We start from the raw sequence: 21,176 nt of genomic DNA on the forward strand, positions 1-21,176 counted from the left end.
GGGGGGGATGAGTGGCAGGCGGGACCGCCAATGGTATCGCGCGGAGGGCGCGGGGCTGGGCGCGTTCTGTCCGCCATGTTAGGATTGTCGGGGCGCCTGACAGGGCTTCGCTTGCCTCCGCAGGAGCGCGGCATGGAGCCGCAGGTGAACCTCCGCGTCACCTGCCGTGGGGAGACCCAGAGTTTCCTGGTGTCAGACTCGGCGCACACGACGTGGGCGGATGTGGAGGCCATGGTGAGCTGCTGCCCGTCCCGCCTCGCCACGGGAGGCAGAGCGGAGGGCCCGCCGCGGGGCAGCGCTGCTGTAGCCGCGGTGCCGCAGCCGTGGAGAGCCGTCTCGGTGAAGCGCTGGGAGTGTAAGCGCCTCTCCGAGGGCCCAGCGTCTTCTCTCTCGGCTTCCCCCATTTCACAGGCTGTTAGAACTGGTGTTTTGTTCTGCTGCGGTCTCGGTTTTTCTTTTAGCGTTAACAGTAACTTTTACTCCTGTTTATATACTTAGAGTGGCGTGAAGAGTCTGTTTTGGATAAAGCTTCTTATGGGTCGCTTGTTTTTCTGTGTGAGCAGGTGGCCTTGGCTGTGTACTTTGCTCTTTTCCACAGTTACGGATACTTGGTTTTGGCACTGTACCCCTATAAAGTACAGTCTGTTCCTCTTATATCCCATTCTCTTACTCACTTAAGTAGATATGGTGAAGTAACACTCTTCTGTTGCTTATAGAACGTTTTCCTGAAGATTTATCTTTGCTTTCTGGGGTACTGAGTCGCTAATACACATTTTTGGTTTCTTGTTTCCTGGTGCCTTGTGTGTGCTAGTTTGGTTATAACTGTTCTTGTTAGTGGGCCATGCAGGCATAGACAGTTGCTTATGAAGGGCTGTATATCGTGCACTTGGTATATTGAATAGTTTTTGTTTGGATGTTTATTTACAGTGCTATTTAGTGAAAATTCCTGTATTGGCTGAGGTTAAAATTGTGTAGTGACGATTCCCTTGGTTGTGATGAAGCTGCAGGTTTGTGTTTTGGTTTTTTTTTTTTAATTCTGTAGCAACTGTTGTGGTTTTTTAGCTTACTGTCAAAGTTGCATCTTAAGAGATCTTGCCAGTATTTTATTTTCTCTCTTTCAGTTCTTTTTTTAGCTAACATATTCCAGTGTACCTTGTAGGAGGTTCTTGTACTGTTGAGTTACTCAAATTCAAAGTTTGAACTGCATCATCTTCACTCATTGTATTTCAGTCTTCTAGAAGAGGTGCTAGTTCAGGCTTAAAATACTTGGTGGCAAGTAGACCCTACAAGAATGTCTGAACTAGTCAGAATCCTACTTGCATCAAAGCTTGGAAGCAGATTGCTATGTAAGCATGGTGTTGCCCTTAATCTTAAGTAGTCTGAGAGTGAGGGTGTGTTTGTTCAAGGTGTGGTGTTCTATTACAATAATGTTTCTCTAATCAAGGTAGTACCACTGGGTGTCTCTGAACTATGCTGTGTAAATTACTGTTTCAAGGTGGTATCAGTTAAACTGTGTCTTTCCTATGTTTAAATGTATTATTAAACATGTCTGGTGTTTATAAGGGATAACCTGATTTCTAGTTCTAGCTTGAGTTTTAGGGGAACAAATTGTGGTACTAGACAATGTAGACATAGACCACAGTTTCTTCTTGACAAGCTGAGTTGGTTCTCTTGCTGCACTCCCAAAATTAATTTGGGATGTATCACTGGAGGAACCTGCCTGTAGCACATGCATTGCAGAATGTATGTAACTATGTCATTGTGCTCTTGTGGTGCTATGTAAGTCCCAGCCACCTGCTGTCTTCTAAGGCTGCTAGTGTTCTTCTATTAGGTCCAGGCTAGCAGAATGTATCTCGGGTATAGCAGTTTTTCAGAGAGAGTTTTTTGTCAAGAAAAACACAGCTTGTGTAGCTAAATGATACAAAAATGCACATGAGCCTCAAAAACTGTTATACAACATAAGCAAACAACTGCCTTCATATATGGGTCATTTAATGCTGTTCGTTCTGCCCTATTAATGCAAAATACAAAATAGCTGCTCAGCTTTATTCTCCTAATTCTGCTCTCTGTAATGGGTTTATATGTTCAGATGTACAGTGCATCAGCCAGTGAGTACCAGAATGAGATACTTTGCTCGTTTTAGTACTTGAATTAATCGTAGTTTCTCAAAACACAAATAGGTTTTTGGGGAAAAAAGGCTGCTCACCTGTCTGAGCTGTCTTCCTGGTGCTTTTTAATGTAAAAGTTAGTGTTCGGTGATTGCTGGCTTTAGCCTTTGTATATTGCAGTGTTTACCATGAGTGAGTTCGTTAACCCTGAGCTAGTCCCCTTATAATGGAAAGGTTATTATTATTTATTTTGGGGTAAACATTAACTAGGGAAGGTGAAAAATGAACAAAATGAATTTTTTCTTTTCATTATAACAAGTTAGTAAAGGTTGGAGGCAAGGCACTGGGGAGAGTTGTTCAACTCCAGAAGAATGGATTTTGTAAAACAGTGCTTATTTCAACTGAGAAACTGAAGGGAGGGGTGGAAGGGTTAAAAGATTTTTCCCTACTAATAATCATGATTAACTGAAAACATCTGTAGTCCTGTCTCATTGTGGTTTTGTGTTCTTTCTTCCTTACAGGTTAAAGTTTCGTTTGACCTGGACAACATTCAGATCAAATACATTGATGAGGATAATGATGAGGTAATGAATAACCCCCACCCCCCCAATAGGTCTACCAAAATATGACTGGTGTGAACCTTTCTGCCTCTTGATAACTTGTAGTGGGTTCTTCAGGAGTGTCTATTATGCAGATCAGAGGTGACGTTTTGGCCCCTCTAAGAAAATAGCTATTAGTCTTGTGGTTTCACTCTTAATGTAGCATACTTGTTTTAAAATATTCTTTTAGAAGCTACTGCCTTTCTTTTTCTTACCCCATAGAAACAGCCAGTGGTTCTACGTGCTCTGAGGGAGGGATGCTTCAGTTGAGGGACTTTTCAATTTTTCATTTTATCAGAATAAGGTAGTTGTAACTATTTGTGTTTGCAGCCATGGTAAAGTCCCGTCTCTTCAATCTACATTCCTTCCTCTGAAAAATGTAGGTCCCCTGTCATTAGCATATATTTACTTCAGTGATCCAGTGTACGCAAATCCTCTGCTTGTTTTATGCAAATGGTATAATCTCCAAGCAGATTACTGACTCGGAAAACAAATCGGTTACTTGTAGTTGTCCTTGCTGAGTAACTTCCTGCTTCGCATAACCTTACCCTCTCGTATTCTCTCTGTTTATCTAGAGATTTAGAGTAGAATGTAGCTCTCAAACAGAACATAACTTTTGCAAACTCTATGTTCCACTACTTGGTTTGTAGCTCTACTAAATTGCAGAGATGGGGATCTTTGGTTTTGGTTTTTTTTTCCCCCTAAGGGGAAATGTCAAGATGCTTCCAGCAACATTTCAGGGGAAGATTCTCCCTGTATTTTCCAGCCTGTATCAATATAAATATATAGATGCATCTGTTAAAGATCTCTTTCAAATACTAATAGAGTAAACATTGTTCAGAATCATGCAATTCTGTAGTGATTAAATAGCTTCTTGTATTAGTAACTTCTGTGTGCAAAATTGATAAATGAGCACATATAGAACATGGGCTTGGCTTGTACCTAGATCAAAAGAACAGTTAAGTGTTTCATGTTGGGCATTAGAAGCAACTGGGTCCAACCTCTGTGTACTTTTATAGCAAACCCAGTGGTACCGGCACCAACTTACTTCCAGTAGATGAGACCACATTTGTTCTGGATGCTAGTAGGTGCCAGAGACCTTGCTTACTGTGTAAATCTAATAAAGAACATGGTCTACTCTGGAACACCACAACATTGATTGATGATTAAACATGGCAGCAATAACAAGTATCTGAAGGAGTGGTATTTTAGCAACTCTGAATAAAAGTACATTTATTCTGAAAACGTATTACTCTTAAGACAATCACAAAAACATATCAGTGGCTATTACTCACTATTATTTCTCTTTGCAGGTCTCTGTGAATAGCAAAGGTGAGCTGCTATTTTACTGAAGTGAAATCAGTAAACAGACCCCAACTGTTGTTCCTGTTTTTGGAGAAGCAGTTGAGAATGCTTGCTTTTTGATTTTTTGAATTTTATGTATGGTTGGGCATCAATTTCTTCCCAAAGGAAGGAGGTTTTGATCCATAGGGACAAATTGGAAATGACAAAATTAATGGAATGTTAAGTCTCTAGGCTGTGAGAGCATGTTTGCTTGTTGCCGTAGATACTTCTTCCTTCAGTAGCACTATTTTAAAAGAATTTACAGAAGGTATGGGAGACACTCCTTGATGTAAGGGTCCCTAAATACTGTGTGCTAAACTTACATCTGTTGTTTGAGACAGGGAAAACTAACATTTCTTTCCCTTTTTCTTCAGAGGAATATGAAGAAGCTCTGAAGGTAAATGCTCTCTTTGACTTTTTTCAATATATTCATCCTTCTCCAATTAAAATTGGTGTAGCTGAGAAAAAGATAGCATTACCTGGCCCATGGAAATCAGAATAGCTCAGTTTTCTAGCTTTGGATGCTAGCTTGAATGTTTTGCTACATTTTTTTTCCATCCAGGCTAATCTTGATTTGTATAAATTAGTTGAATAGGCAGTTGTGATTCAGGGCCCTGAGCAGCCAATTCATTGGTTAAATGGCTGGCTTTCTCAAACGCTAATCCCATGTTTGGAGATACTGGTCTCTAATGGGGTCCCTTTAAAAATCTTGCCACGTAGACTCTAATGTTGTACTCTGGCAATAAAACTTTCATTGGTATCAATGCTTAGTTACTTTATAAGCAGTAAATTTTACTTAGACAAAATAAGAATTGCATTCCTTTAAATTTCAGTTGTGCAGTACTAATGCTTTCAAGAACTCTTTGCTCATGGTCTGAATTTCAAATCTGATAATTTGAAAATAATCATAAATTAAAATTCACTGTAAATTCCTGGACGGATTCTGTATCATTTACTGGCTCATATGAACAGCTTTATTGTAGATTGAAAAATTCCTGCAGAATATCTGCATAATTAACCTTTTGCTTATAATAAACTTTTAAATTTGGTAACCTTTAAGAAAGGCAGAATAGACTATCAGCTGACTGTACCTTGGCATTTCACTCAGTTTTTCTTTTTGTGTGTGTTAGTCTTTCCCCAACCTCTCCAGTGTAGTGTAGTGCTGTATTTTTACAGGATTTTGTATGTTGGCTGTAAGTGGAGTGACTATGGTGTATGTATGTACTGTTTATTTAGATTGCAGTTAAACAACGAAATCAACTTCAGATGAATGTGTATGAAGAAAACTCTTCCCTGAAAGAAACTTCATATTCTTGTTCTTTGCAACTACATGAAAAAACTGTGACAGAAAAGTTGGCACCTCTTAAAGACGAGAAGAAAATTCTTTCGCAGTGTTCCATGCCAGCTCAGGGCTTAGAGGAAGTCTTAAAAAATGAAAAGGAGCTGACAATTCAGGTAGGATGCAGAGCTGGATTATATATTCATTAAAACAAAGAATTCGTAAGTGTAATTCACTTTATAGACTGATAGTCATCTTTACCCATACATAAAAACTCTGAGTTCAGAAGTTGCAACGGGTCCTTTGGTTTGCAGCTACCTGCACCCATTGAAGCTCGCAAAATTGTTTGAATGTCTTCAAGAGGATATTTTGATGCTGCATTTAGAAATACAGATTCTTTCATGTTGACCGTTCTTAAGTATTTTGATAAACAAAGCAATTGGTCTCTTGAAGCCCTGATTGCCATCTAGTAACTTCTGGTTGACTTGATTTCTTTGGCTTTGATGTGTAATTACACTCAAATGGTAACGAGGCAGAAATCTCTCAGGAAAATGTCAGTGGCTTCCTTGTGTTGCTTTTCCACTCTTTTCCAAAGAACTTGAAATCTTTTTTTTGTAAAGACACTTGAGGGGAGAGCTATTTGAAAGTGGTTAACTTGCTGTACTGAGTGTTTTTTGCAGCTTTGCATACTTAAGGTTTGTGACTTATTTTTGTGGTGTGTTTTTTTGTTTTGTTTATTTGTTTTTCCCCAGCAAAAGTTAAATCACACTAGAACAGGAAGAGCAAATGAAAATCCTCCAGGATGGTTTACTAGCTACTTGGAAACAGTAAGTGTGTTTTCTTCTGAATTTTAGTATATTTAAAGGCATATGTAAGAGGCTGTGGGTGGAAAAGATACCTGTGATGCCTAACTCTATACATCTGATCACACTTGCTCTCAGTACTTGTGACCAGGATCTTAAAGGGCATTTAGGTGTCTAATCACTTTGCTTTTGTAGTAATAAATGGAAACCAGATGTCTAAATATGACTGTACAGTGTAGGTGTTACCTTAAAAAAAGTTTGATACATGCCACTTCTTGTCGGAAGTGGATTGTTTGGTTTATGCACTTGATTGGTTTGAGTGTAGTTTTAAGAAGCTCCCATGCTAGAATCCTTGTTGCACTCCAGATAGTCATAGGAACTTCAGGGCACTCATGATGAGAGAGAGCATGAAATACGGTGTTGCTGTTGGAGACTCTTGTTTGACCAGTTTCAGTAGGGTAATACTTAGGGTTTCCTGAGATTTGAAGCATAGTGTTTGATGACCTTGCTTTTCTTGATTGTTCAGTTTAAGAAAATACTTCCAGGAGGCCAATGAGCATAACCTATAGATTAATAAGATGTGGGTGCTAACTTGTTTTGAACAGCTAATAAACATCACTGAGAAGCAGTTAGATACGAATGCTGAGAATTAGCTAGTGAGTTCTTTAAAAGGTACAGCGGTACAATAGTATATGGATTTATCTTTAAGCTTTTCTTTCTAGCATCTCCCTTCCTTTGCCACTTCTTTCTACAAACTAAAAATAGGGGAACTTAATGGTTGTATTTAAAACATCCGTGGTGGATGAAATCAGGACTTAATGATAGAGACTCCAGAGGGGTTTGTTGGGAGTTGTGTTAATCATCTCGGAGATTAGTTTCCTTCCCTTCATGTAAGGTTATGGAAGAACCTTAGTATTGTAAACATGAATATATGATTTTTAATTTGCCTTGTTAAAACCTATGGGCTGGTATTTCCTAAAATACAAATCCTCTTTGAGGAATGTGATACTTGTTTAATTTCATCTGGAATGTGCTGGGGGATGGGAAGTGGATTCTGAGCTACTTTATGACTTACGGATTGGGAGACTTGCGACAATGTAATCCAACTTTTGAAGCTGCATAGGTAGGTCTCATCCATGACTGCTTCAATTTTTTTCCAGTTCAGGGAACAAGTAGTTAAGGAAACTGTTGAGAAACTGGAACAGAAGCTATATGAGAAGCTTGTTCATCACAACCAGCCTCCAGATTTTTCTGAGAGCTCTATTACAGCAGCACCTCCAACTTCAGAGACCCAATCAGGGAATGGCAACCAGTGTGACTGGCTGATCTCCTGCTGCAACTGCCAGGCCCGAATTGTTGGAGTTCGCTACCAGTGCAGGTAGAATATGATGGGAGTGTGGGAAACCTAACATGTAAGGCATGTGAATGAGTCTGAGAAACTATCTTGGTGTTGTAGACGTCTAGATTTCTAATCTGCAGCATGCTGTACATTTCAGAACCTCTAGTATGTGTCTCACAAACAGCTTATGTTCTCTGCTATGGTGACTAGACCTTATCTGCATAAGAGCAAGATTAATACTATTTTGAGAAAACGTGATTGTTAAAGTGAGAGAACTTTATAACTCTTGCTATATTCTCAAACACTCTTTACCTTTTTTACATATAACATGCAGTAGTTGTAAAGGAGACTGTTTCATTCAGTTCAGTTAACTAAACAAAAAAGCAAAACTTACAACCACCAGTCTGTAATAGTCCTTTATTTAGTTCTGACAGTCAATGAGACTAAAGCATGTCATGTGTGTGTGGTTTTTTTTTAAATGATCTCACTGTTATCAGTTTAATAATGTGAAATAGGTTTTCATGAGTGTCTTAAGTGAGGTGTCAAAAATGAGGCTTTTATTTGAATGACGCAATTGCTGTAAAGGTGAGTATTTTAGGACTAGGCAGCAGCAGTGAATGGAATGCCAACAGGGGTTTTTCTTTGGATGTTTATTTTTCTTGCTGGCAGGAGTTGACAGTCTGTTTTTTACCAGTCCTGTTCCTGCAGGAGCAATCTGCTTTGCATCCCTGAATATTCAGTTGACTTATCCTCTGTATTTTCATACATATGAGGCTGTTTCTGGCATTGGATTTCAGTATAATGTTTTATCCTTTATAGCAATAATTGTTAGTCACTTATGCTAAAGGAAGCATCAGGTTTTTTCTATGTGTATTTAAGAAGGAAGTGAGAACTGTGTTGCAGTTTTGCCAAGAAGAGAGATACTGATCTAGATATTCCAGATGGCTCCAAATATTGATGTATAAGTGAGAAAACCAGCTTCTGTTTCACTCAGGCACTGTTTAGAATGGTAATATGATACAGAGTTGTTTCCCTGCAGAAATGTAGGGATTAATTATTCTTCAGTGTCTTTTTCTAGTGCATTAATTCTTTGTCTGCCTCTTGATAACCTTCTGCCTTTTCTTCTTTGCAGCCTTTGTCCAGCCTACAATATCTGTGAACAGTGTGAAGCAGGAACATATGCACATGATCCTAATCATGTCTTGTTAAAGCTGCGAAGACCAGTACTATGTATTGCTGAGAATCACAGCCTTGCAGAGTTTTCACCTCGCCTGCCTGCTACTCTGGAGCAAGTTAGGTAAATGGTGGCACCTGTCAGTTCCTGACAAGATTTTCCTGATAGCAAAGTGGAGACACCTGTATTTGGGTTGATGTTCAGCTTTCATTTTAGATTCTAAATCTAAACAAGAGAACAAGAAATGAAAATGGTACTCAAACTTTATTGTGAGTAGCTAAAAATAGGTTATATATAAGCTGTAAGACACGAACCTTACAGGATTTTCAATAACAAAGTAGAAAAGACAGAATTTTGTGTCATAGGTGGGTAGCAAACTTTGAGAGCTTGCTTTTTTTTGAGCATACTCTAATCTGCCTTTAAGTTTGCTCTTTCACTGGGGCCATTCAAAATATCTTCACAAGCAACTGTGGAGACATTCTTTTAAAATCATCTGGTATCCAGTCTAGAAGCATGAGACATTTCCTGAAGTGTTCCCTTTGAGACTAAGACTGTGTTGGCTAAAGCTAAATCCTAATCAATTTAATGTATTGTAACAAGGTGGATTATTCTCTCTGCAGGCTCCAGAAACAGATGGACAAAAGATTTCTGAAGGCAGAAAAGCAAAGATTACGAGCAGAGAAGAAACAGCGAAAGGCAGAGGTCCGAGAGCTCAAAAAGCAGCTAAAATTGCACAGGAAAATTCATCTATGGAACTCTGTCCATGTATTGGAAACTAGTGGCTCACCTACTCTGAAATCTGAGAGTCTCCAACCTAATACCTTCCTGTAAGAGATGTTGTTAGCTGAGCATTTCTTAGTTGTGCTGTCTGTCCTTTTGTGATGAGACCAAGTTAAAGTAACAGGAGGAAGGTTATAAAATTGCTTGTTTAAAGTGTCACTTGTCATTGGACCCTGTGAGAATTTTGTCTAAATGGAATTTGCAAGGTGGAGTGTTTTTATGGTTTTTACTTGGGAGGAGAGTAGGAGAAGAAAAAAAGCAACTCATGGTTATTACCAGAAACTTACAGGTTTATACAGATTTAGGAGGAAGGGGAATGCGTAGGATTACATATATACGCATGCATGCGCATACAGCGTAAATTAACATTACTGCCAGTTTTAAAGTCTGTATCTTCCTGCTATATTGCCTCTGCATAAAGTCAAGTATGTTCTGTGTGCTTATGTTCAGTGCTGTTTTTTCTTTTTTCCTTTTTCATGTGATATTAGGCTGAGGCTCATTAGACAGCAGCCTTTGCAGGCAGCCACTTCGCCTTTTCTGTTCACTTTGGTTTTAGGAATGTACAGGTGTAAATCTTGTATAGTTCTAGTTTCTTTAATTCATCCCTTCCATTTAGGGCATTTAAAAGTCAAATTAACATTAACCAGTTACTTACATTTGTCGGGAGCTTGAAATAGCTATCTTTGTTTCCTTTTTGCTGAACAGGCATATTACAGGAACAAAACCAATGCTAATTTAGGTACAAATTAATTTTTTTTAGATCTTTTAAAGTTGGCATGCATATGAGCTGCTTCACCAGTCCCCTCTCAGTGCACCCAAATTAACAGTAAAGCTTTGGATTAAATCTATTTTTGAGCCCCTTTCAGGAGAAAACTGTGGTATCTTGCTGAAAAATGTTGCTTGTAAGGCCAAATAAGGGACACTAGCGCTTAGACTATAGTACCATCTTTTTGATTCAACATCATAAAGATAATTACTTCATTCTCTAACAGAATAGCATAACCCGAGGTGCTGTCAGACTAAATCAAATCAAGTGAAGAACAGTGAACTTTTCTCTGTTAAACCTGAGTTCTGTAATTATAATAATAATATTCTTCCAAATAAGAAAATCTTGTTTTGATGTGTTTCTCTTTACCTTAAGCAAAGGAAAGCAAACTGCTATGTGGTGTTTAGACTTAAGATGAAAACAGTAGCTAAAATGTTAGAATTTTGAAACACTTGTAGAGATAAAAAGAAAACAAACTAAATGGCCTCCATTTTTGGCCAGTGAAATAGCAGCTGAACGACTTCCTCAGTTTTGGTGGTTTTTTGGTGTATTTGTTTGTTTGTTTCCTCCCCCCCCAATCCCAGGAGTCCTAGTCAACCCTTCCAAGCAGTTGTCCCAACACTAAGTGCAGTATTTGTGGATGAGAATTTGCCAGATGGGACTCACTTGCAACCAGGAACAAAGTTTATCAAACACTGGCGAATGAAAAATACTGGCAATGTGGAATGGAGCTCCGACACAAAGGTATCTTTCCTTTGCTATTACTTTTAAACACTAAAATAGTTCTGGAAGATAATATTTGTATGCGTTAAGAATCTGAATTCTCTGTCAGAACCCATTTAGGATTCACTTGGCCTGTTAATTCACAAGCTGGGAATTCCGGGGCAATAAGCTGTCTAGGTATTCTTTACAACTGCAGACTATAGGAGGAAAGCAAAAAAGATTAACATCACTGAACATGTCTTCCAGTGCTGTTATAATGTTACAGTTCAACCTTGTTTACAACAGGCATGTTGCTTTTATGACTCAAAAAGCTTTTCTTCTGTAAGTGACCGAGTTCACGTTTAAAGATGGGGTTATCTTCTTACTTTGTGGTGATAGTGACTAATGTGAGAATGCTTACTAGCAGCCTCTCCATGCCTAGTATCTACAAGGCCTTTCAGCAGTGGAACTTTAAGTGCTCCTTACTGCCCACAGTTTGCAGAGAAGCTTGTGAAGTTAACTTTTTTGCTTTTTCTGTTGTATATTTCAGCTGAAACTTATGTGGGGAAATCTGACCTTGGCATCTTCTGAAAAAAAAGATGTGCTAGTGCCATCCCTTCCATCGGGACAAGTAGGAACTGTTTCAGTTGAGTTTGTAGCTCCTAATATAGAAGGAACTTACACCTCTCACTGGAGGCTGTCACACAGAGGGGAACAGTTTGGACCCAGGATCTGGTGCAGCATTGTTGTGGATCCCTCCCCAGCTACTGACTATCTAGAAAGCAATTGGAAGGATTCTGACTCCTGTCAGAAGGATAAAGCTTCCAGCACCAAACAGGCAAGTAACTCACACGGTATTTGGGGCAGTTCTGAATTGCCTAGCAGAAGGAGCAATGAATATTGTTTGGTGCGATGGTGTAGTGTCCCTAACTATATTGATTTCCAGGGGATTCTTTTAGTTGTTTGCTTCTAATTTTTATTTTTAATAGAGAAGAAACACAACTTTTATTGCATTTGTAAGTTCTAAAATGGTCATTCTTTTTGACAGGCATGGGATTAGTTATCGGGCTGTAGCAGCTATTTCTCTAGTTCTTTGATTAAACTGAAATGCTGCAGGATTTCTCTTTATGTTACATCTTGTCCTTTTGGCTCTAAAATGAGTTGAATTAAATCTCTTTTCAAGTTACTTGTGTTCTTATAAACAATATTCAGGCTTTACATTTCCTGTAATTGTTTTATTTGCTGCCTGCCCTAAGGGGCTTCTGGGATGGTTTTTTTTTGCTTTTGCAGGATGCTTCCTTAAAGACAGAAGCAGGTGCTCAACTGATGGGTGAAATCATGGAGCAGGCCGAAATACCTCTGCCAACTATTCCGTTAAAGATCAAAAATCTGCCAAGTGAGAGAGAATTTTATATCCCATCTGTTGATCTCCTCACTGCACAGGTAAAGTGCTAAAATTCAGGTTGAGATTAAAAAAAAACACCTTGGATTTGATATCTGGGTACATAGACATCCATAAGAATAAAAAAGCTTCTGAGCTCTAAAATAGCCACTGTATTTTCAGGAAGAGTATATTGCATTTTATATAGCTGAACTGTTTTCTAGAATTAGTGTCAGGGACCGTCACTATATGGAAGGTACGTGCAGGACAGACTAAGATTCTCAATAAAGAGTCACAGGGTTGGGTCTTTCTCTGGCCCTTAACAAGGGAGTACTTAGCTTTGCCTCTTGCTGCCCTAATTTGTGTACTGTATTCTATGACATGGATGTACGTTATGGGAAAACTGCCCTCTGTCTGAGATCATGCTGAGTAACTAACAAAGTGGAGTAGACTTATTTGTAAGTTAATGGGATCTGATGATGGGAAGTATAGCATAAGATTCCATTTCAGGGTTTGCTGATGAAAACTCTGTGGTGTTTCTTGCTGTAGGATTTGCTGTCCTTTGAGCTGTTGGACATAAATATTGTGCAGGAATTGGAGCGAGTGCCGCACAATACTCCTGTTGGTAAGGTTCTTCTCATATTCTGTGTGCCGTCTCTAGCATTCTGAGTTAACTATTTACCCAATGAAAAGCTGAACTTGTGCAAAAGGCTTATTTGTTCTTCAGGCTAGAGTGTCTGCCCAGCTCTCCTGTCTGTTCATTTTAATTCTTACTGCAGTCTTAGAGGAGATATTTGATAGTGCTTTGTATCCTTTGTATTTTTCAGTCTTGGCTTCTTTTCAGCTTCACATCCCCAAGACCATAAGATTCCAGACATTGAAGAAGGCTGCCATTTTCTTTGCTCAACCAGTGCCAGTGTAATGCAAAGCTAGTTGTTTATTTCACCAAATTATCTTGTAAGATAACTGGGTTTCTTCAGTCTTGGAAGAATATCCCTTAAAGGATAACTTCTTAAGAGGTTGCCTCCTGGAGGAAGGAAAGTTCCTACTCCTTTAGTGCCAATTATCTTTGCTGCCTTTGTTTTTCAGACATGACTCCATGCATGTCCCCTTTGCCACATGATAGCCCCTTGCTGGAGAAGCCTGGCTTAGGTCAGATAGAGGAGGAGAATGAGGGGAGTGGATTTAAACCAGTGCCTGGTAAGTGGTAGTCCTGGGGAGCTTGGGGGTGAGGGGAGGAGCATATTGTCACTTCTGTGCAGTCAGTAGTCTTGATGTCTAAAAAGAATTCTAACTCCTGTCTTTCCCTTCTGTGGAAAAACAAACAGTTGTTTGGCTCGTAAACCTGTAGGCTGATGCTACTCTGATTGTAGAGGTTGGAGTATAATACATGTAGAATTCAGACATACCAATGCTTCTCTTGAATTGTCCAACTACTAAAATTGGGAGAATTAACAATTTGCCCTTTATAGATGAGATCATACTCAAACACTCCAGGTGTGGCCCCCATACTTCTCAATCACTTTCACATTCAACTTGAACTGAATTCCAAAATCTTTCAGTTCTTAAAAAGAATTAACACATAGAGTTGTTGTTATTAGCCTTGGCTAGCCTAAAAAATTCTTCTTACACTTACATTTCCTTGTGGTGGTGTTAAAATAATCTGTTACGTTTCCCTTTCAAAGGAATGGCGGAAGCCTGCTTTCCTGCAGATACTTGCGTAGTGAAAGTGAAAGCTGAACATCCATTGAACCAGGAGGAAGGGGAAGAAGATATGAGTGGGACTCAGTTTGTCTGTGAAACTGTAATTCGCTCTCTAACCCTGGATGCCGCACCTGACCATAAGCCCCCACAAAAAAAGAAAATCCTCCAGAGTAAGTACTGTCTTTAGCTGGCTTCTGTGGCTTTACTTTTTTGCAGTCAGACATTGGCCACAAATTGCCCTGCACTGCAGGTGGTGATATCACTTTAATTGTTTTTCCTGACGATTTTATTAGATTCTTTACAAACATCGCAAGACACCTTCAGTTGCAATGTGATAAATGAAGAATCTCCTAGGATAAAAACTAATTCCACTTCTAAAAAGGAAGCAAAGATTCATCAGTCAGAGGGAATGACAGAAAATGACTGTGGTAAGTAAAATAGGTTTGAATTTAAGATAAAGCTGTAATAAGGGCTACAAAAAAAATCAGGTATAAAAAGATCTGACACTGTTCCAGGAAATTGATCTTTGTTAGATCAAGAGAATCATTATTACATCAGAAGATTGGTGTCAGTACTCTGAACAAGCAGCTAGTTTAACAGCTGCTTAAAAAAAAAAGTGAGATTGAGACATAAAGGTTCCAGTGGGGTATTCAAATAAGTGCTCGTATGTTAAGCATGGCTGGTGCTTCAAGCTACATGTACAAAATATGGAAGTCAGTGCTTTGAACTTTCTGATGCATGTAATTTAGGAGCTGAAAACTACTGTTTAAGTTCTCAGTGTAGCGCTTATTCCTGTTTTTATTATAAGCATTAATAGCAGCAGCATATCTGCATAGGCTTACGTGGTGGGTTGACCCTGGCTGGATGCCAGGTGCCCACCAAAGCTGCTCTATCACTCCCCTGCTCAGCTGGACAGGGGAGAGAAAATGTAACGAAAGGCTCATTGGTCGAGATAAGGACAGGGAGAGATCATTCACCAATTACTGTCACGGGCAAAACAGACTCGACTTGGGGAAATTAGTTTAATTTATTGCCAATCAAATCAGAGTAGGGTAATGAGAAATAAAAACTAAATCTTAAAACACCTTCTTCTCGGGTTCAGCTTTACTCCTGATTTTTCCCTACCTCCTCCCCCTAGCAGCGCAGGGGGATAGGGAATGGCGGTTGTGGTCAGGTCATCACACGTTGTCTCTGCTGCTCCATCCTCCTCAGGGGGAGGACTCCTCACATTCTTCCCCTGCTCCAGCGTGGGGTCCCTCCCATGGGAGATAGTCCTCCATAAGCTTCTCCAGCGTGAGCCCTTCCCAGAGGCTGCAGTTCTTCACAAACTGCTCCAGCATGGGTCTTTCCACGGGGTGCAGTCCTTCAGGAACAGACTGCTCCAGTGTGGGTCCCCCACAGGGTCACACTGCAAACCTGCCAGCAAACCTGCTCCAGTGTGGATTCCTCTTTCCAGAGGTCCACAGGTCCTACCAGGAGCCTGCTTCAGCGCAGGTTCTCCACAGGGCCACAGCCTCCTTCAGGCATCCACCTGCTCTGGCATGGGGTCCTCCACGGGCTGCAGGTGGATATCTGCACTACGGTGGACCTCCATGGGCTGCAGGGGGACATCCTGCCTCACCATGGTCTTAGCCATGGGCTGCAGGGAAATCTCTGCTCTGGTGCCTGGAGCACCTCTTCCCCCTCCTTCACTGATCTTGGTGTCTGCATAGCTGTTTCTCTCACATATTCTCACTTCCCTCACATATTCTCACTCCTCTCTCCTAGCTGCAATTGCTGTTGCGCAGCAACTTTTTCCCTTTCTTAAATACGTTATCACAGAGGCATTACTGCCGTCACTGATTGGCTTGGCCTTGGCCAGCGGTGGGGTCTGTCTTGGAGGCAGCTGGCACTGGCTCTGTTGGACATGGGGGAAGCTTCTGGCATCATCTCACAGAAGCCACCCCTGTAGCCCCCCTGCTACCAAAACCTTGCTGTGCAAACCCAGTAGAGCTTAACAGTAACATCTATTACTCTTTCACGTTGCACCCCTACCCTCCCTCCAATAGACAAAGAAAATTATACCATTAATATCAGCAGCAAAGGTTTACAGTTGTTTCTGAATACTTGCCTTTTATATCTGGGACAATACTGTCTTTGCTGTTATCCATACAAAATGGACAATTGTTTATACTTCACTTTTTTTTTCCCTGTTAGGGGACCTTCCACTGTCTGATGAGAGAGCAAGCCCCTGTAGTGATACTGGCAATTCTGATGAAGAGGAAGATGATGTTCAAAGTCAAGGCTCCTCTGCTTCATCAGAGGATTATATCATTATTCTCCCTGAGTGCTTTGACACCAGTCGTCCTTTAGGGGAGTCTATGTATAGTTCTGCTCTTTCTCAGCCCAGTTTGGAAAAGACAGGAGAACCTGAAACAGGAGCAGAGAGTCCAGAAGGGGGCAGCCAGCCGCAGATCCACAGTGTCAGTGATATTTTGACAACTTCACAAACACTGGCTGTAGTACCACTAACCCCAGAGATTGCGGACACCTTACCCCAGACACAAAGGTATGCTTCTTGGACAAGAACAACATGGTTATGTTAGTGTTGCTGGGTGTTGTGCTGAAGTTCAGCATCCAAACAGAAATTGTTGCAACAAAAGTTTTGTCTCATGCTGGAGTGAACATCCTAAATCCTGCAACTTCTTATAAGGCCTGTACTCACTGATTAGGTGAGTGTGAGAGAGGGAAAGAAGGGAGCATGTGAAGCTTCTTTTTTTTTTGTCTGTTGATCCTGACTTACCTACGCGTAGAATGAAAGTAGTAATTTTTTTTGCCTTATGTTCTCAGGAATCTTGCATCTCTTCAGAATCATATCTTCCAAGAACCAAACATATCTGCTTCAGAGAATCTCTCTTCCGCTTCTCATAATCAAATAAGAGAAGGTATTGACAGTACTTAATGAAGGGTGCATCCACAGTTGTTACCGCCTATTTCTTATGCCTAGTATTGCATTTGGTGTCTTGGTAGATTCTGCTCTCCTCAAGAGTAACAAGTAATGATTGTTTTTTTTTCTCTGGGTGTTGAAATTTTACTATGTAGAAGATCTGAATAAAGGAATAATTAGCTTTGTGGATCAGCTAAGAGCATCTATTAATTAGAAATGGTAGGAGGGTACTCAGAAGTATTTGTAGACATCTGGAAAACTACCTTGCTCTGGAATTAATGAGCTATGTATTTAAGCTGTTGTTACAGTTACTGGGAGCTCAGACAGCAGTTCATGTCATGTTAAAGTAGACACCCACTGACTAATCAGCCAAATGACTTCTGAAATTCTTTTGATTGTCTTGACTGTAGTGAGAATCCTGTATACCTAGTTTGTGTCTGGATAACTAAACTTGAAAGTATTAGTTTTGGACTGAATCCCACTCCGTTCCCTTTATGTACATGCTGCATGTCTTCAGCTTCTCAATAACTGGACAGGTTGATATGATATTTTTTTCTTCCTGTTCCAGAACCCAGTGGTGAAGACAGTCATGGACCAGGATCTTCTGGATTTCTAACTAGTAAACAAAAGTGCTCAGAATACCCAAGGTAATGAAGCTGAAGCTGTGACTTCCCAGATGCTGTTTTAAACTAAGAACTGCTAAATTAGGCACCTAGGAAAAAGCACAGGCTTACAGATTTCCTGTAGTCAGTATTTTGGTAGAAAGGCCTCCCTTCTTAAAGGAAACATACGCTGAATTATATAATGCTATATTTTCATAAGATCTCAGTTTCTACTTAGACACAAATATGAAGGATGCAGAATTGGCAAGCAAAAGCGTATGAAGAGCTCAAGCCGAATCCTAAAATACTGTGGGGTTTTTTTCCTGGAAAATCTCCAGATTTTTAAAATAGGGATTTTGTAAGTTAGCTACAAAGTTAAGCATCTTAAGATACTGAGACTGGAGGAATAAGACAAAACATTGGGCAGAATATTAAGTGACTTAAGAATTGATGGAAAACAAATGGAAGTTACTCTGACCTGAATGGCTGTATCACAGTGCCCAGCTTTCGTGTATAGATGTACTCTTCTGGGTGAGAATACTTAATTCTTTACAAATGGCCATGTTATGGAAGGCAACCTAATATGCTTTAGCATAAAACCACAATTTAATAGAAGATACCAAGAAAGAAGAAATGAGCTTCCTGGATAGCTCAAGTCCCAAACAGCAATGATTCCTTTGGATCGTAGGTTGTTCTCTCCAATAAGAACTAAATCTCAGATGGCACATCAACAGGGAGAGACTTGCATTTCATGTGTAACAAACACTTGGCTGTACTGATCCTAAAGTAATACCTGACTTCTCTGCAGATACCCTCAAGGAGGCAGCATTGCAGGAGAACTAGTTAAAGGAGCTTTGTCAGTTGCTGCTTCTGCCTACAAAGCATTATTTGCTGGGCCACCCGTTATAGAACAGGTAAACATCTTTCCTGTATGCTATGTGAGTTGCATAGAATACCAACCTTAAAATTATAGGTCTATGCTTTATAAATGTATCTATATTCTGTATAGGACTTCATGCAACAGTAAAACATTAAGCTTGATGGTGTCCCTTTGAAGTATGCTGCTCCACCAGCAGATAGGGAAATCCATACCATGGGGATAGAAGCATGTCTCTTACAGCGTCATGTGAGAGTGGTAATTCACCTCTGTGAGTGAAGAGTGAAAGTCAATATAAACAGCTTAATTGTAGACAAAAGGGCCTCTGTGCCTTAATTATATTCCAGTATAATGCAGGACCACTGCTTCAAATGGCAAAAAAATTATCTTTTTATAGCTTATCTTACAATCTTTTGTTTTCAGCAGCCTGCAGCTACAGAAGAGCACACTGCCACTCTTCTATCCAGTCTGTGTGAGATGGGATTCTGTGACAGGCAGTTAAACCTGCGACTGCTGAAGAAACACAACAATAATATGGTTCAAGTGGTAACTGAATTGCTTCAGATCAGTAACGGTGACTGGTACAGCAGTAGATGCTGAACCTTCATGGTGGAGGGAGGAATCGTTTTCATTGCATAAACTGTCATTAAACACTGCAACAGTAGCAGGTGACTCCTCACCTGCTTTCTCTTTGGAGGTGTGACTAAAACTTTGGCTTTCTTCTGAGCTTTTGACTTTTTTTGTCATAGAAATGTCACAGTGCTTGTCACAGCATCTTATGAATTGGAGACCAGAATTTCAACTGTTACTTGGACCTCATAGTTAAATGAGTAATCTTAAAGTCTCTAATTTCATACTGAATCCTGTAGCATTACTCTAACCTTCCACCCAGATGAGAAATTCCCCTTTTATTGTGTGTAAGATTTTTCTTTTTTAGGCAGCTGGAAACTTGTTTTGTTGACTTTTAACAAGCTTTGGAATAGGAACCAATGTAAAATGCTGCTGTAAAATGTAGTCTTGCCTAATTTACAAGAGATGCCCACACCTAGCAAGTTGTTTCTTTGATATGATTTAGTGATTGATTTGTCCAGTGCATGATAGTAATTTAACAGACTTTAAACCTTACAAATGATTCTTCGAAGAAAAAGATTACTCATACACAAAAGCCATCTTAAACCAGCAAACAACTTTTGAAAAGTCTGAAGGTGTAACCACTGTTAAACTGATGAATACCAGGAAAATCATTGCTTCTTTTAGCAGAATGAAGCAGGAGAGTGAATTTACCAGCAGCAGTTGAACCATCTCTAGTAATGACAGCATAAAACATATCCCTAACAGCCTACATAAAATACTTTGTTAAAAATGGAGTGTAAGGGTAGGAAAGGTCTTTCAAAGAATCTTTATAGGCTCTTTGTAAAAGTCATAAAAAATTGACCACTATCTCTTTTCAGTACAGTGCAAACCTCTTATTCTGTTAATACCACATAGAAGAATTGAAGAATGTGTAGAAACCTAGGCCTGAATTGGAGTACAAATTCTGGTAGAGTTTAGGAATGGGAAGAGTGCTTGAGGTAGGGATTGTGTGACTTACATTATAGTTTGAAAAATGCATTAACTTAAGCAGTTTTAAGTGTACAGTCTCCTGCGATGGTTCTAGCTGCTCCCATGTTTCCATCTGTAGGATTCACTTTTCTCACAAGATTTTGCTTTAGATGCCCATACTTAATTTAGAAATCTAAGAATTTCCTTCTAAATGTGCTGAGAGAGATTTGATTCTGAAGAATCACGAGAAACGAGCAACATACACTGCTGTGCAGTGGTGTATCCATAGATAACTTTTCAGAGTCCAGTCCTCTGAAGGTGACAGCAGTGTTGGCTACGTTCTTACTTTCAAGCAAACTTTTTTCCTTGCTGCAGTAAGAGACCATTAATCCTAAAATATCTTATTACTGCTGCTTCAAACTAAGGTGTTCCTGTTTTGTCACAACGTAGCTGAAGCAGTACCAGTATCGTGACTGACCAGGTGATCAGTAGTAGTAACTTTTTTAAAAGACGTAATACCCTTACAGATAAGATACCATTAAAATAATTGAAGAAAAAAAATGTATCATACCATTTTTGTTTTAAACCTATTTTTATAGATTGTGGAAGATATACTCTTAAATGTTTATTTTGAAATACAGTAGAACTATTTTGCAGTGTTTTCCCATCTCTGTACACCAATACAACTGTCTGCTGTGGACCAGATAAAGATCTTTCTGTACCTTGGAACTACTGTGTTTTTCCCACCCTAACTTAGGCGTACTGTTTTGGGTACCTTTGGGCTTATGCCTACTCGAGGAGGAGGAAAAGGACATGGATAAAGTGTGATAGCTGGTGAAATTTCTGAGCGTAGCATGGTTGTCTGCTTTGATCTGGAATGCCCAGCAGGACATGTGTTCTTTCTGTGTGTACCTTCATACTTGGAATGTTAATGTGTTCTATATTTAACAAAACACTAAAATGTTTGAGGAGGAACACTTCATTGCAGATTGAAATGTGAAGTGTGAAATGCTGGTTTCTTTAAGTTACTTCTTACTAGGGCTTAGATAATGTATGCTCAGGCTTAAGCTATATTTCTGTTGGCTTTGTATATTTTGTTAATGGATGCACGGTATAATTTATAATATATTCTATAGTGCAGATATGACCTCTGTATCTTATTTAGGGTGAGCACTTTCAAGTCAGCTGCGACTGGGGGGGAGGAGGGGGAGCAAGCGCCTCTTCCTCCGTCATTACAATAAAACTCGCTC

The 21,176-nt window shown here is 39.7% G+C and overlaps 1 protein-coding gene across 2 annotated transcripts; it reads left to right on the plus strand.

Moving 5' to 3' along the window:
• Positions 1-57: 57 nt before the first annotated feature.
• On the plus strand, positions 58-19,243 carry NBR1 (neighbor of BRCA1 gene 1). 2 transcript variants are annotated; one of them, XM_009326629.1, is made up of 21 exons: positions 58-234; positions 2,630-2,692; positions 4,021-4,039; positions 4,426-4,448; positions 5,288-5,506; positions 6,083-6,157; positions 7,294-7,511; positions 8,605-8,769; positions 9,267-9,473; positions 10,777-10,936; positions 11,445-11,732; positions 12,185-12,337; positions 12,825-12,900; positions 13,365-13,475; positions 13,961-14,149; positions 14,273-14,407; positions 16,176-16,527; positions 16,809-16,903; positions 17,474-17,552; positions 18,316-18,421; positions 18,808-19,243. In XM_009326629.1, exons 1-21 carry the CDS (start codon positions 76-78, stop codon positions 18,982-18,984), a joined length of 3,069 nt encoding a protein of 1,022 aa, XP_009324904.1. In that variant the 5' UTR covers positions 58-75; the 3' UTR covers positions 18,985-19,243. The 2 variants fall into 2 exon arrangements, with proteins under 2 accessions (XP_009324904.1, XP_009324913.1); XM_009326638.1 differs by having other exon boundaries at positions 18,811-19,243.
• Positions 19,244-21,176: the final 1,933 nt, after the last annotated feature.

Source organism: Pygoscelis adeliae, unplaced genomic scaffold, assembly GCF_000699105.1.
Source record: "Pygoscelis adeliae isolate BGI_AS28 unplaced genomic scaffold, ASM69910v1 Scaffold421, whole genome shotgun sequence".
In the NCBI taxonomy this organism is placed as follows: Eukaryota; Metazoa; Chordata; class Aves; order Sphenisciformes; family Spheniscidae; genus Pygoscelis; species Pygoscelis adeliae.